General features: G+C 46.8%; 2 protein-coding genes across 4 annotated transcripts in view; one reads left to right on the top strand and one right to left on the bottom strand.

The window, feature by feature from the left end:
* The window catches only part of LOC144100790 (uncharacterized), a 272,474-nt gene that overhangs the window by 176,114 nt on the left and 81,179 nt on the right, over positions 1–15,181 (bottom strand). The gene's annotated exons all lie outside the window — the stretch shown is intronic.
* Positions 1–15,181, top strand: part of LOC144100789 (fatty acid synthase-like) — a 61,122-nt gene that overhangs the window by 37,767 nt on the left and 8,174 nt on the right. The window contains exons 18-25 of the mRNA XM_077633643.1: positions 680–831; positions 3,066–3,266; positions 5,748–6,077; positions 8,913–9,032; positions 9,937–10,292; positions 11,726–12,079; positions 13,396–13,639; positions 14,755–14,997. Coding sequence (XP_077489769.1) covers positions 680–831; positions 3,066–3,266; positions 5,748–6,077; positions 8,913–9,032; positions 9,937–10,292; positions 11,726–12,079; positions 13,396–13,639; positions 14,755–14,997 — 2,000 coding nt within the window. The remainder of the gene's footprint in view (positions 1–679; positions 832–3,065; positions 3,267–5,747; positions 6,078–8,912; positions 9,033–9,936; positions 10,293–11,725; positions 12,080–13,395; positions 13,640–14,754; positions 14,998–15,181) is intronic.

The raw sequence follows: 15,181 nt of genomic DNA on the forward strand, positions 1-15,181 counted from the left end.
AGTCCCATCAGAAATATTGTCTTAATGTGTCGACTACTGAGAGCAATCGTAGCCTAAAGGGAGTCAGCTCAGGCCACAAAAATGGGCTTTCGCCTTCGTAGGTCTTAGTTTTGTATGTTCAGCGCAATGCGAGAAACGGAAGAGAAGCGATGCACAGGCAGCTCTATAATTTACCAATCATCACAGATGGGCACAGGAATAGCGGCATAATATTGGCCCTAAATGCAATCCGCTTTGGTAGAAACAGCGATGGTCAAGAACCTGTCGACTCCGGGAAGAGTAAAACAGAATTTGTTGTCATTTGGAAATATATGCGGTAAGCTTGTATGAAGGCATAAATAATGAGAAATTTTTCACAATTTTTTCTATGCATTTCGATTTCTTTGGCTTTAGTGGTTGCTTGTATTTGCTTTGCATCGGTGAAGGTTGAGTCGAGTAGGGCCCGTATTCCGCAGGTTGCCACTGAACATGCACGGAGGCATATCTCCTCGGTTCTTGTGTGCTTCAGTTTTCTGTGTTTCTTCATTATCGTACTCAATTAGTGCTGAAGTACTCGACTACATGAAATCATCCCTCACGCTTTCGGCCTGACTGTCAAGCTGTATTCAAAGTTGTGCACCATTAAAAATATTCCAGCTTTATTTTCATTTCTTCGTCATTGGCGTGTCCTCTGTTACAGATGCTTACATAACGCAAGCCACAGGCCATCCAGTGACTCAGCCGACTTAATGCGGGAAAGTCTTCTATGCAAGGAAATTTTGGAGAGGGACCTGGTCATGAACATATATCAGGATGGACAATGGGGATCCTATCGGTATCTGACGGCACAAGGTGAGTTCGTAGTTATCTCCGCCGAGTGGCTATGAGCCGCTGATGTTTCCGGAAGGCTTCGGAACGAATATCAAGGCACTACGTGCACGGGGAGTGAGTAAAAACGATGTTCTACTCGAGTCATTGGACTGAGTGTATTTGCTAGTTACAAGACACTGACTGAGCGGGATTAGCGTGGAGAAGAGGTGAACTGAATTAACGCGGTGTAGTGATGCTGTGGCTGATTTGAAAAGAAACGAATTGACCTGGTCCCTAGGCAAAACATTGAAAAGAAACTGTTGGCATTGTCTTAGAGCGCCATCGCGGACATTAGGGTGCAGAGGCAGTAGTTAAAGGAACACGAGGGTCACGCTTGACCTGCCTTTAGCCTCTGCTTAGTCCTCCTGCGTCGACTGTGTAGATTTAAGGTACGGGGGGAACGTATTGCCTGCAGTCAAGAGCAAGTGCGCAGTAAATATGCGACCATTTAAGCAGCAAAAAAATTGGGCGGACATTTCAGCCCCACCCTAAGGATAGGACGCGATAGCGGTAAGGGGTTTCTTCCGCGTGCTGAGATGCTATATCAGCTCGCTAGCACGGACACTATTCTTCTTTATTTTTGCCTTTGTTCTTTTATTTTTATTTTCGTTTTAAGTTTATTTGTTTTACCACAAGACACACAAAGCCATCATTTAACCTAGTCGAACAAGCGTTTCTCAGTGGTCATTAAGGCTGCGAACTGGGCGAGTTGGTACTGATTCATATTTGAACAGCGCAATAAAACTACGGGACACAACGAACAATGGACACCACAAGCGCTGAACTCGCCACTAGATTTTTATTCACGTCAAAGATAACTTAAATACCAAGAACACCAAACACAAACCAGAGGGAAAACAAAATAAAACAAAACAACACAAAAGCTAATTATCATGCCCACAACGGTGACAATCGGCACGAGCGCAAAGCTACTCATCTTGGCCGGATAAGTACATCATTTCTTTATCAGTTAGTGCGACAGAAGGGCCACTAATACAACTATCTGATCCCAAGCGGATGTGAAAAGCCTCCAATATCTCTCGCGTTAGGCTGTCATGTTTACCTAAGATGATGGTGTTAGATAACAGAGGGGTGCATGTACCTTCTCTCCAGTGTCGGGCAGGGTTACAAGATGACCCATTATCTCGGGACCTCTGGTGCTCACTTAGACGAGCGTTAACGCAACGTCCAGTCTGGCCAATATAAGTCACTCCGCAAGTGCACGGTATCCTGTAGACAACACTGACATTACAGGGCACAAAAGGGCTCTTATTGTTGGTCTGACAGCCTCCACTCTTTTTCTTCGCGGTTGTTGCATTTGCCTTCGCTTCCACCTGCCTGCACACACCCCTAAGTTTCCTTGTTAGCGCGCCTGGCTCTCGGCCGACGGGACAGCGGTTCGAGTCCGCGCTTGACGATTTTTGTCTCTATTGTTGTGAGGTTTTTGAAGCACTACAGGAGGTCATGTGACTGTGGCCTCATGACCCTCTCGACGGATACCGCTTTTTTCGACACGCCAAAGCCGACTACGACGTCGGGTTCTCCGTTGAACATGACCCTTAGTGCTATCGCGATGATGTGTAGCAACAGCGCGATAAGATCGGAAAGAATTTGATCACAACCGAGGTAGAAGGCCGCTCTAAACACTTCGGAAGGTCGGGGCTATCTAATCGGCAACCCATGTAATTTCCGCTGACAGAAATCTACGATGACTAATCGGCAACAACGTTACGTATGGATGCAGAGAAATGAGAGGTACTTGTAGCGCACACAGACAAGGACAGAGAGGGAAGTGACGAACACAGCGCAGTGTTCGTCACTTCCCTCTCTGTCCTTGTCTGTGTGCGCTACTAGTACCTGCTTCAGTGGATTGCCGACTAGCCCAGCAAAGGAATACTCAAAGCAATGGTTTTCGCTGCAAACGTATGCAGTAGTAAAACCCTGCCAGTACGTCCAGTACATTGCCCGATCGTCGTCAAACGCTTGTCAGGATGACTAACAGCCTTCTTGAGATCGAATGTGTATTTCCTGGTGCTTTTATCAGCGGTGGTCTTAAATTATGATGTTAGAAATTATGAAACCATCTCTTGAGTACATTCTCACAAGGACTTCGCTTGCGCAGGACCGTATTCAAGCAAGCCAGTAGTAACAACGTGTACAAGAAATAAATCAATGGTTTAATTTAAAGACATTCTGCCTGAACCTGTGTGCTGCAGATGGTGATCCGAAGAAGAAAACAGAGTACGCCTTCCTCAACGTGCAAACTCGCGGCGACCTGTCCACTCTGCAGTGGTTCGCGTCTCCGCTGAGCTGCACCATACCTGTTAGCAGCACCCTGTGCAGTGTCTACTATGCTCCGTTGAACTTTCACGACGTCATGCTTGCTACGGGAAAGATCGCGCCGGAGGCACTGAGTGGTGAGTCAGCTGAAAGAGCCCTGAACATTGGGTCAGTACCTTTAATAAGTGCTAAGTCATTTTATTTGACTAAATAGACTTTCTGAACTGGAATTCTCCTTTACCATTTTGCCTGCTGCCTCACATGGGGCTAAAACATAATTTCCGATTGGGAGTAAGTTTTTAACTTTCTTCAAACGTTTTCACTTATCCGGATTTTGGACAAACTGTTAGTTTGTTCACAAGAGAATGTTGTCTAGCAGGAGCAAGGACCTAGGATCAAAACCCAGCTGTACTTTAAACATTGTCAAGCTACTTTTTCCAGTTTAGGTTTTCATCAAGGACCCCTGGAAGATATTTGAATCAAGCCCCAGATTAAATAACACAGTTACTTCAAAAAAAGAATAAACTGACTATATAGTACACATTCGTTCTTTTAGATATTAAGACTGAGTTAAACGTTTAGCTGTCCCTGCATTTAAGGTTTACTGATTATTAGGGAGACAGTTAGAAATGACAAAACAAGTTACCTTTTGATATTTCGATTCATGAAATTTAATTACTTGCAAATATGACAGCGGGTGTCATGTGCATACCTGAGAACCTGGCAATAAAAAAGCACATAAAGGATACCATTCATATGAACACAAACTGATTTCAGTCGTAATACAGATCCCTGGGGTACTCCGCGCATTGTATTCATCCATGGAGAGTGGGGATTATTAATTCCCACTTGGTGTTGTCGAGACAAGCAACTGGCGACAAAATGCAGTGTACCGAAACAATCCAATAGGCGACTAACTTCATCTGTAATATAAAACGGGACACAGTATCGAACGATTTTTTTTAGATATGCTCTTCGCTACCAAAAACACTTGCTGCCTACCGAGCTCTGCCCACTCATAGCTGGTGAAAAGTGGCACTGTCGTCACTTTTATAGGAAACATCCTCCGCAGATCCTTCCATCACTAAGTAAAATCCAGCTATAGCACCCTGAAACTACGCCTAGATACTGCGAGGTTTTACGGTAACTTTCTGCCGAGCCAGTCTGACAAACGTGTATCCGAAATGAGCTGCAATGTGGAAACTAACGAAAGAAGTGCAGCAGAAAAAGCTGCGACTTTAGCGGTGCTTACATCCACGGATTTGGCACAAGCTCAAGCAGATCAGTGCAAGGGCTTCCCTCTAAGTGATGCTTTTCGAGGCGAACAAGCTTGCCATATTATGTTAAAAAAATCAGCGGTTTTCATGGCAGGAAGGTGGGTTGTCTCAGTAAGCATGAGCCTCGTTCTTGCTTAGTTTTATAGGCTTTAACGTCCCGAAACGACTAAGTCTATAAAGGACGCCGTAAAGGAGTGCTCCGGCTAATTTAGGCCACCTGTGGTTCCTTAACAGTACAGAGGCCTCTAGCATTTCACCTCCATCGAAATGAGACCGCGGCGGTCGGGATCGAACCCGTGTCTTTCGTGCCAGCAGCCGAGCGCCATAACCACTGGCCACCGCGGCGGCTATGAGCCTCGTTTTATTCAATTGCAGGAGGTTGTAGTGGATGACATTCCGGTTTCCTGAGGACATTCGTACTGTGGTCAAACTGGCCGGTGGATTAACGATAGCATGCGAGAGCACGCTGTGTCATTGAGGTCATCATCGCTGAAAAGCTACCTCATGCTTCGATGCCAAAAGTACCAAAAGGGAATGTGCAAGCCAAACTTTCACGAGTTCAAAATCTCCAGGGAACGACAGAGGAAGGTGGAAGTTGATATACGGGAAGAGGTTCTGAAGAGTACTGCGTGGCAAAAGGAAACGTGGTCTCACAAACCCCATCAGTCACGCCCGTCAGCCACATGTCTCTGACCTCGAAGAATAATTGCAGTACATGGCCGTACGGCATGGTCCGCTCTGTACAGCGCAGCAGATTTTCCCGAGGCCTGGAAACTTTTCGCGCAAGCTGTACCAAGAAAAGCACTGGGATATACATAATTTCATTTTGTGTTGGCAAAGCAAGAGCATCCGAAGTTGTTGATGCCTGTGCCGGAAATTACTGGTGGGGATTGTAAGACTCAGGTTGCTGTTCCCGAGCTTTTCCTGTACACCACCTGCCATGGTCAGCAGGTGGAGGCTTCATAATGACGAACCTGCTGTGGTGACGTCATGTCCCTCCAGTAATTGGGGTTTCTCCGCTCTTGTTGCATCACTGCCCGCCAGCCAATCAGAATTTTTGTGGACAATGGCGGACGGTGGCCGCCGGCTTTTAGCTTTCGTGCAGATTCTATGCTACCGCATAATAACCAGGAAAGTTCAAAGTAGGGCTTTGCGAGTACAACAACCAACGTATGGCCATCTCTATTGTACCACAAATGGCATTATGACGTGTGTGCCGGACTCGTTCAAGCGCCTAGCGTTTAGCGTGTATTGGAGCACTGGCGGCACTTTGCGTGCGTGTTTAACCATATGCGCCCGGCTACCAGTTGCGCACAAGGGCTCCGCCTCTGTACTGCGCAGATTATGAGGTCATCCCTGAATGCCTTCTTGGTGTGGAGTTCTCTGGTCGAGATCCCCAGGGGCGCCGGGTGATGGGATTGGTTGCCGCGCAAGGCATGGCCACGTGCGTAGCGGCCGATCCGGACTTCCTGTGGGAGGTCCCCGATGCGTGGAGTCTCGAAGAAGCGTCCACGGTTCCTGTGGCATACTCGACCGCCTACTACGCTCTCCTGGTGCGAGGGAACATGCGGCCGGGAGAATCGCTCCTGGTCCACTCCGGAAGCGGTGGCGTCGGACAGGCGGCCATCACCGTCGCCCTCTCCATGGGGTGCACTGTGTTTGCAACAGTTGGTGAGTACCCCAGGACAAGCGCTGAAGCTGGTGCAAAGAAGATGCTTCCATTCAATGACGCTCATCGTTCCTACATGCTGCCAACTTCGACTGCGTTGCCTATGACGTGCGCGGTCTCTAGAAAGTGGTAAACACCCATCGATACGGTCCAAAATGTATGCGTATAGAAATAAATGCAATCGTTATAGGAAAACACGCAGAATACAATGTTACCGCATACATAACATCTGTAAATTGACAAGAAGCAGTCAGTTGAGTTCAAACACCCTCCCTCGTGCAGGAACGACGCAACCAGTGCATGCAGGCCTCCTGTGTCAGTCTGTAGGCGTGGTGGGTGCGCTCGCTAGCCGCGTGCTTTCTTTGGTGTGTGCAGACCCATAGTTCTTCGTGCTGCATCAACAATGAGAAGCGCATTCCTAAAACAAAAGATAATTGATACGGCCATTACTAAAGTTGTGCATCTCATATCCAATTATAATGAGGCTCTTCAGTGTATTACTAAAAAAAATTATGTAGATTTCAGTTAACCTGCTTTAAATATAACAAGTAATAGCGGTTTGATAATGTACGCCAGAAGTAACAGCAGCAGGCCGAGGAAATCATCCTTTTATCTTATTCAACCTATCCTTTATTATCGCCAACATTTTCAGGTGGTACGCTATGTATATAACATAACTCTAGCGTGAAAAGGAGTTTGGATTGAATATTGTTTTTTTCTGCCATCTCTACGCCACTTCGATTTCGCAATGACATTCCTTTGCATTATTAGAACTATCTAACATGCAGCTATTTGGTGTGTCACTCGAAATTGTAGTTACCTGACGTATATCTCGTGCAGTTCTAGTTGTCTTTCGTGAAAAAAAAAGAATGTTGTGAATCACATTGACCCAGGGTGGCGATCTGTTTATTCTTTTAGTTATGCGTAGTAGCTCACAACGGGGACTGCTGTGAAGCTTGCTAGATTAGAGTAGCTACATGTGTTAAAGGCACGTCTCAAGACACGCGGTCTGAAAGCGTCGGAAACAGCTTATAACCCATAATGTCTAATAAAGTAGTTACTTATCTGCCTGATAGCGAATTCTTTTACCTCGTATTTGCGTTTGGATAATCATGCATTCTTCAACACGTTCAATACACGAATGCAGATACGGCATATCGTTTGAAGGACCGCTGGTCCTTAAGGGTAACGGAGTGGATTCCAAGAGAAGGCAAGCATAGCAGGGGGCGGCAGAAGGTTAGGTGGGCGGATGAGATTAAGAAGTTTGCAGGCAAAGGGTGTATGGAGCTGGCAAAAGACAGGGTTATTTGTAGAGACATGGGAGAGGCCTTTGCCCTGCAGTGAGCGTAGTCAGGCTGCTAATGGTAATGATGGTTTTAGTGTTTAGGAATTCACAGTAGGGGATCCGAGTAGGGCTGTGAGGTGGAATATTAGGCAGGCGAGCGTCCCTCCCGGCCTGGTATCCACGTGCAACCATGACGTAGCAAGACATGGAGTAGCATGTCCAAACGGGGAAACGGGATGGTAACAATCTTTCCCCTGATGACGCCACTTGTCGCGAGTTTCTGACCAAGCAGCGCTCCGCGCTGCACTCATATTTCTCCTTCTCGCTTTTCTGAATTCAATTATTCAATTCCATATGTTGACATACAGCAGGCCGAGGAAAAAAAATGCAAGGAGGCAGCTTGGAGGACCTTTACCCTCTTATAACCAACAACACAAGAGCATACATACACCCTTTGTCAAATGAATAACGCCCAAGGGTGTTCACTTTTGGGCCGGCCCTGTCGCCTGTTATGCATCCCCAGCATTCCAGATCTCTCGAAGCTAAGAAGATGTCTGGTCCTTCTACCTTTGAAGGTTAGGACTTTCAGGAATGTTACAACCCCTTTCCCCTTTCCGACACAGCTCAGAAGAAAACGCCCCGGTCTCTAAGCTTTTGGCAAATGCGGTACAGACAAACTTTGTAGGAATGAAAAGTGGTGTTTTTGCCTCACAACCTTTTCAAAACGAAAATGAATGTACCAATAAGATGAATACGTGTTCTGTAATGCTTGTACAATACGGCGGAGATACTGTTTTGTTCTTTTGGACAATAGTGCAACAAGACAAGGGACCGGTGAACGAGTAGACACATACAGCGCTAACTTCCAAAAACTTTAATGGAAAAGATGCGCAACAATTTATACATGCAGCGTTGAGATGTCATCGCAAGATATGCGAAAATCATCGCGAACGTAGGTAGGCAATCTCTTTTTTAGAACGTCTGACAGAAGGGGTGCTTACACAAGCATTTACTAGTCTGGCTATCTTTTCTTCTTTGACGATTTCACGAGTGCGCTCGTCCTTGCTCCTCTTAACTAAAAAAAAACTCTTATCGAGGAACAGCATGCATTCTTTAGATGCGTTGCGATGCTTCACTAGTCTTCCGTCTTCGTTCTTATTACTTACTTTGGAATTATGCTCACGGAGGCGGTCATTTAGTCAGCGACCAGTTTGTCCTGCATACTGTCGTCCACATGAAAGTGGAACACTACACCTTCCTTACAATCAAATTCCACTCTTACGTGGAGGACAGTATGCAGGTCAAACTGCTCACTGCCTAAATGACCGCCCCCGTGAGCATAATCACAACACTCTTCCAGCATCTTCCTTATATTTGTAGTGCAACATCGCAACGGCACGAGGCCAAAGCAAGAGAAGGGACGAGACACAGCGCTATCTCGCTGTTCGCGCTGTTCGGTGTGTCTCGTCCCTTCTCTTCCTTTCGCCTCGTGCCATTGCGATGCTGCAAATCATGTCTGCCCAAGTGCCCACCAGTTCATGATCTTCCTTAGGTACCAAAGAAAAGCGAGAGTTTCTCCAGCGCCGCTTCCCACAGCTGGACGACCGGCAAATAGCCAGCTCACGCGACCTGTCCTTTGAGGAACACGTACTCCGTGAAACAAAAGGCAGAGGTGAGTGAAATATGAGGACTTGAATGAAGAGGTACTGGCCAAAAAAAGAGACATAACACATTCATAATCGGTTAAGGTTTCTTCACTATAGGCGTGTTTAATCGCATCACTACTGCGGTGTTTAAGTGCTTCTTATCTGTCTACCTGTCTACCGCAAAACGATGGTGTTTTACTGCAACGTCGTGTAGCCATAAAGAGGGCCTGAAGAAGTGCTTGTGGAATGTGTACATGGTATAACGAAGCAAACCACTTGGCGGCTATAGAAGTGGCATCCAGCTAAGGCTGCCTCTATTCTTTTCACCTTTCCACAATTCGCATATTCGCCGCCATAGCATTTCTCGCTTCATTACATTGCAAAATTTTAGAAAGAGTTCGCCTGAACAAATTTTCTAGTGCTGTTTATTACTGAATGACTGACAACCTTCACTGTTGAAGTGCATTGATGTTGATTTTTGAGATTTAACTTCGATTTATTCGACTCATCGCAGGACCTGTTGCGCAGTTCGCCTAGAAATTTAGGTGAAGAATGAGTAGGCAGCAGTATAACAAACCATCAAAAACTTCTGCTTGCGCTTAAAGGTCACGGCTGTTTTGCTATTCAACCGGCCTTCGCCCTTTAGCTTGGCTATACCTGGCCCGCGCACTGTAACAATGAATACCGAACGAATAGGCACTATCGATTTTCTTTTGGCAACAAGAATGATTGAAGAAACCGTGTCCGAGATTCTTTGATAAAGAAAGTGAGGATAATTCTAGCATGAAAAACATAAATGGTTGCAACAAAGGACATTATACCCAGATTTGTGGCACCGTTGCAAAAACATGCCGCTCACAGAGTGCAGCTTATGTCTTTGTTGTTTTCTTTTCGCCAACCATTTCCCGTCACTCTTCTCCTTCGCTCTAGGAGTAGACCTCGTTCTTAACTCGTTGTCCGAAGAGAAGCTCCAGGCTAGCCTGCGTTGTCTGGCCAGTCACGGCCGCTTCCTGGAAATTGGAAAGTTCGACCTGGCCAAAGACTCAATGCTCGGAATGTCAGTCTTCCTCAAGAGGGCGACCTTCAGTGGCGTTCATCTGGAGACAGCCCGTGGCAAGTGCCCGTCCGCACTGGAAGACCAGCGTCGGCTGAAAAAACTCATCCAGGAGGGCATCGTCTCAGGTGTAGTGCGGCCGCTGGACACCATCCGGTTCAGCCGGGAGGAGGCTGAGGAGGCATTCCGCTTCATGGCCTCCGGAAAGCACATTGGAAAAGTTGTACTCGAGGTAGGCGTGGTTATGTATTTCAAAAATATTTCAAGCGGGAACATTTTGTGGACAGAACGGCGTCGTCGTTGTATGCTCTAACCGAGATGTCGCGTGTTCAGCTGGCTAACCAAAACAAATGTTACTGTGGTCTGCCGTGGAAGGAGTTCACTTAAAATCAGACTGATATCAGAACTTGGTCAAGGTTGTTCAAGTGGTTGCGAAAGTTTGCAGAAAAAGCGAGTATCATGTCAGTAAAACGACTAACTTTTGGTACCTTTTTTAATCAACGCATTAATACCAAATCTCTTTACGTGTCTAGCGGACAGCACATAATAAATGACGTCACCTTGAAATCGACTAGCAAAAGTGACAGCGGTGGCTGTTCCGAACACGGCAGCTGCTGTAGAAGGCTGGCTCAGTGGTGCATTGTTCATGCCATTTTGGTTTTATGTTGGAACAGTGGCTACGAAAGCTACACGTTGAGTCCAAGTACGGCAGCCTGTGCCTTAGGTGGAGTAAAAATCCAAAAGATCCATACCACTGACACGTCAGTGGACATAGAAGAACCTCTGGCTGTTGAATTTAATCCAGGCCCCTTAACTACAGTACCCCTTGAACTTGCTACTTTTTTGTGGCATATGAAAACTTTAATTTTTATCTAAAACGAGCCTTTTTTTTCTTGAAATCGAAAGTGGTTTGTAGGGGCTCGTGCAGGGAATATTTTGAAGGATTGCACAAGAAGATACTAGTTTTCTCCGCATTATATACCCATTGCGCTAGGTCTGGAACATTAGACAGCGCATTTAGCGCTGTGGTTCAAAGCGCTGTAGAGAGAACAGTACGAGCCGGGTGCGCTATTTGCTTGTTGCAAAGGCTGATCTATGAAAATACTACTGTATCGTCGAATCAACAAAAAATTATAGGTTCTTCGTAGCAGATAGCTCCTCACCGCCAGCACTGCTTGAATAATCCGACGACTATTGGCAATACCCATCGATGCATTTCCTTACAGGCAGTAGCATCAGCATGACCGCTTTTTCAGCGGCTATGCACCGCGCAAGCTCCTTTAAATCTGCCGGGCGCTGCACTGAAACCTTAAGTGCTCTGAAAAGCTGCTATGCACAGGCTTTGTTGAGTGCCAGCATTTCTGTGAACAATGGAAAATTGCTCTGCACTAAGGTTGACTGCAATAATGCTACGTTTTCTTTCGCTATTGATATATTTAAAGAGTTGTGTAAGGATCGGCTATTTTGTGTGTTGTTTTAGCAACTGTCCTCTATGCCTCCAGGTTTTAACTATGACTTTCCGAGTGAATGTGCGCCCGCAGTAAGATATTGGAGGGGAAAAAAGATCACCAGTGGCTTTTCTTTTGCACTGCCGTGAGCGCCCTCACATGTTTGCTGGAAGAGTGCTCGGCCGACCACTAGCACAGCTGTCCTCGTTGCTCGCAGGTTCGGCCGGAAGAGCGCGCTCGCGAGACGGCCCTAGCATCGCCTTTGGAAGTGGAGGCGGTGGCGCGTACGTGGTTCTACGAGCACAAGGCGTACATCGTCGTTGGAGGTCTGGGTGGCTTCGGCCTGGAACTCGCCGAATGGATGGTCAGCCGCGGTTGCCGTAAGCTGCTGCTCAGCTCCCGCTCAGGGGTGCGGACGGGCTACCAGAAGCGGTGTCTTCAGCGGTGGCAGCAATCTGGGGCCGAGGTCATCTCGAGCAGAGCCGACGCATCCACGGAAGAGGGAGCCCGACAGCTCATTGAGGAAGCCTCGGCCATCGGACCCATCGGCGGAATCTTCAACCTGGCCTTGGCAAGTACAAAAACTAGATTATCACTTTAACTACGATGCGCTCACAACTGGTTGTGCCCCGCGACGCCATCAAATTTGAAGGGAGCGTTAATGTTGCGTTATTATACGCACCTGCACAAGGCTTCGTCTCATATTCAGGCCTCATAATTTCTGCTGCGGGTAAGTCCGTCCCACATTTATTGAAGGCTGTTTACAGCGCGATTAGAAAAAGAAGAGCTTCGGATGGCTAAAAAAAGACGTGAATTGTGCGAGCACAAAGAAAAAGAAGAGCTTCGGCTGGCTCAAGAAAGACGGGAATTGTGCGAGCAGAAAAAAAAGAAGAGCTAGAGGCGGTGGCGACCTTGCGGACAAGCAGCCAATCCAGCTTGAATGCCATGGGCGCTCCTATGGTGCACGTGCTCGACTGCTCCTTGTCTTTCTAACGCTAGAGAGTGATGGCGCTGCACCTAAACAAGCTTATTTGCATTAGAATAATACAAAGTTTTATAACCTCTAACTATTTCTGTGGGTATGCGCATCATTTTGCCATTCCTGTTATTATCGCCCAGCCAGCATGTGACATTTGAAACGTGTAGGCTTGAACCTAACATGTTTGTAAGTTTATGCGCAATTTCTTCTGATTAATATCATGTGCGCGAGGATCTTTTCAGTTGTTTCTTGTTATAGTTCTTCACAAGTGTGCTCGCGGGCGACCTGTCTTCGCTGCATGTGTGCTATTTTTATTCACGTGGCTTTTATAGAGGCCACAGACGTTCTCAAGCTATTTTCTTAGCTTTGGCCTGTGTCATATTCCGAACATGTATGCATATTTCTAAAAACAAAAGCGGTCTCTTCCCGCAAAAAAGAAAGAATTGTGCTGAGAAAGGCCTGTTATACTTCGGAGGTAAATTCAGGAGGGCACTAAGTTGTGAATTAAAAATTCTGGTGAATACTGCTTGCTAATGAAGCATTGTTAGAACATGCGCCGAAACATCACAAAAATACAATTCTGCATGACAGTTATTTGGTGATAGTTTCTGCGGTTAAGCATATATCACTTCAACTATGAATTGTGCGATATCTTTTAAGGAAAGCACGTGCAATTTTGTTAGATGCGATCGCAGCCCACTCGTGCGTAACATTCCAAACGAATTTGGGTTATTGGCTTGTAATCCTATTGTAGCCGATTAAAATGAATAGCCATTCAGACTGTGGAGACGATCACCTGCGCTTTCTTGACTGGGCCCATTACACTCGCAGAGACATTTTATTATGCCTAGTAATAAATGTTGTTATATGAATGCCAGTTCATGAATCCACCATTCTTTCTTTTCCAGGTCCTACGTGATGCTCTGTTTGAGAACCAGAAAGCGGAGCTCTTCGATGCTGTATGCAGAATCAAAGTGGACGGCACACGCCACTTGGATGAACTCTCACGCAATCTCTGCCCTGAGCTGGACCACTTTGTTGCCTTCTCGTCTTTTGTTTCTGGTCACGGGAACGTGGGGCAGACCGGATACGGCTACGCCAACTCTGCGATGGAGCGCATCTGTGAGCGCCGCGTTGCGGATGGGCTGCCCGGTGAGCTAACACCAAGTCGTTTCCGTGACCTTAACCGGAAATTTTAAAGAACCTGACGTGGCCGCTCGAGGTGCAGCAGCTGAATGCTAAGATAGCCGGTGCGATTGGTTTCAATTATACTTGAGCTGTACGCCAGGCCACGAACTCGGCTGAGATCCAGACAGGAATGTTCTCGAGAAAGAGGGTGTGCTAACTTATCACGATCAAGGTGTGTTTTATGGCCCCTTAATCTGAATGTCCGACGAGCTTCTAGCGGTTTTATGGAGTACGCACAGGGTAAAAAGCAGACTTTGATGGCTTCGTCAATAAATAATTAGCAAACGTGGTTTGCATAAGCAACTCGGAGATGGCAGAAGATAAAGCTGATGCGCATTCTGCTCCCGCATGGGGGAGGAGGAAGAAGTTGCCATCGAAGCTCTGGCTTCTTTCCTCTTCCAACAAATTAGTTTTATCCGTTGTTCTAACGAAAATTTATAACATTCTAGGTAAGCTTGCTAGTCACGACGGAAAGAAAACTCAGGATCTATCTGCCTAACAAAAAAGGGCGCTAACTGCCGCTTCGATTTCAGGGCGCTAGCGTTTGCAGACACGGGATGCAGCTCCTCACGCTCACCAAATTGTTGGCTCCAGTTGGGGTTCAACAGACCTTCGATTGTGTCTGAGCAAATGTTTTGTGGACGAAAAATACTTTCATGTTACGATCGCAGGGTCTCGATGGGATATCTGAAAAAATCTAATCGAACTTGTCGAAAGCTTTAGAAACAAACTAGCTGGCGTTTCAGCTGATACACGCTGTTAGATTCGCTGAACGGCCATAGCCGCTGCGGTGGCTCAGTGGCTATGGTGCTCGGCTGCTAACCCGAAAGACGCGGGTTCAATCCCGGCCGCGGCAGCAGCATTTCGATTGGGGTGAAATGCCTGACGCCCGTGTACTGTGCAATGTCAGTGCATGTTTAATAATCCCAGTTGGTCGAATTATCCGAAGCCTTCCACTACGGCGGCCCTTATAACCTGACTCACTTTGGGACGTTAAACCCCACAAAAATATAAAATCAAACCGAACGGACGTGAGAATGCGGCATTAACTCTGAAACTTGTTGGCACTGTTGGTCCAGGACTGGCCATTCAGTGGGGCGTCGTCGGTGACGTTGGAGTTCTGCGCGAGGCGAAAGGCGCTGACGTGAGCGTCGCCGGCCAAGCTCCGCAGCGCATTAGAAGCTGTCTGGCTGTGCTAGACAGATTCCTGGACCAGGACAAACCTGTAGTACTCAGCTGCGTCAAAGTCGGGGCGTCTTCAAGGAAAGACGAGACGGAATCGAAGACTCGGGACATCGTTGGCACGATTGCACACATCTTTGGTAAGTGGCGAAGGGTTGCTCACGTTGCGTGATCGCTTCGTGATGAGCAGCTTTGCTTACTTTTGAAAAAGACGATGCGCAAAACAGACAACACAGGAGAAAGACAAGACAACACAAGCGCAATTTGCAACTGTTTATTTACTTACGAATGTCTGTTTCCATGCACCAACTAGCCCTCCAGAAT

The sequence above is a fragment of the Amblyomma americanum genome, chromosome 8, assembly GCF_052857255.1.
Source record: "Amblyomma americanum isolate KBUSLIRL-KWMA chromosome 8, ASM5285725v1, whole genome shotgun sequence".
NCBI lineage: Eukaryota > Metazoa > Arthropoda > Arachnida > Ixodida > Ixodidae > Amblyomma > Amblyomma americanum.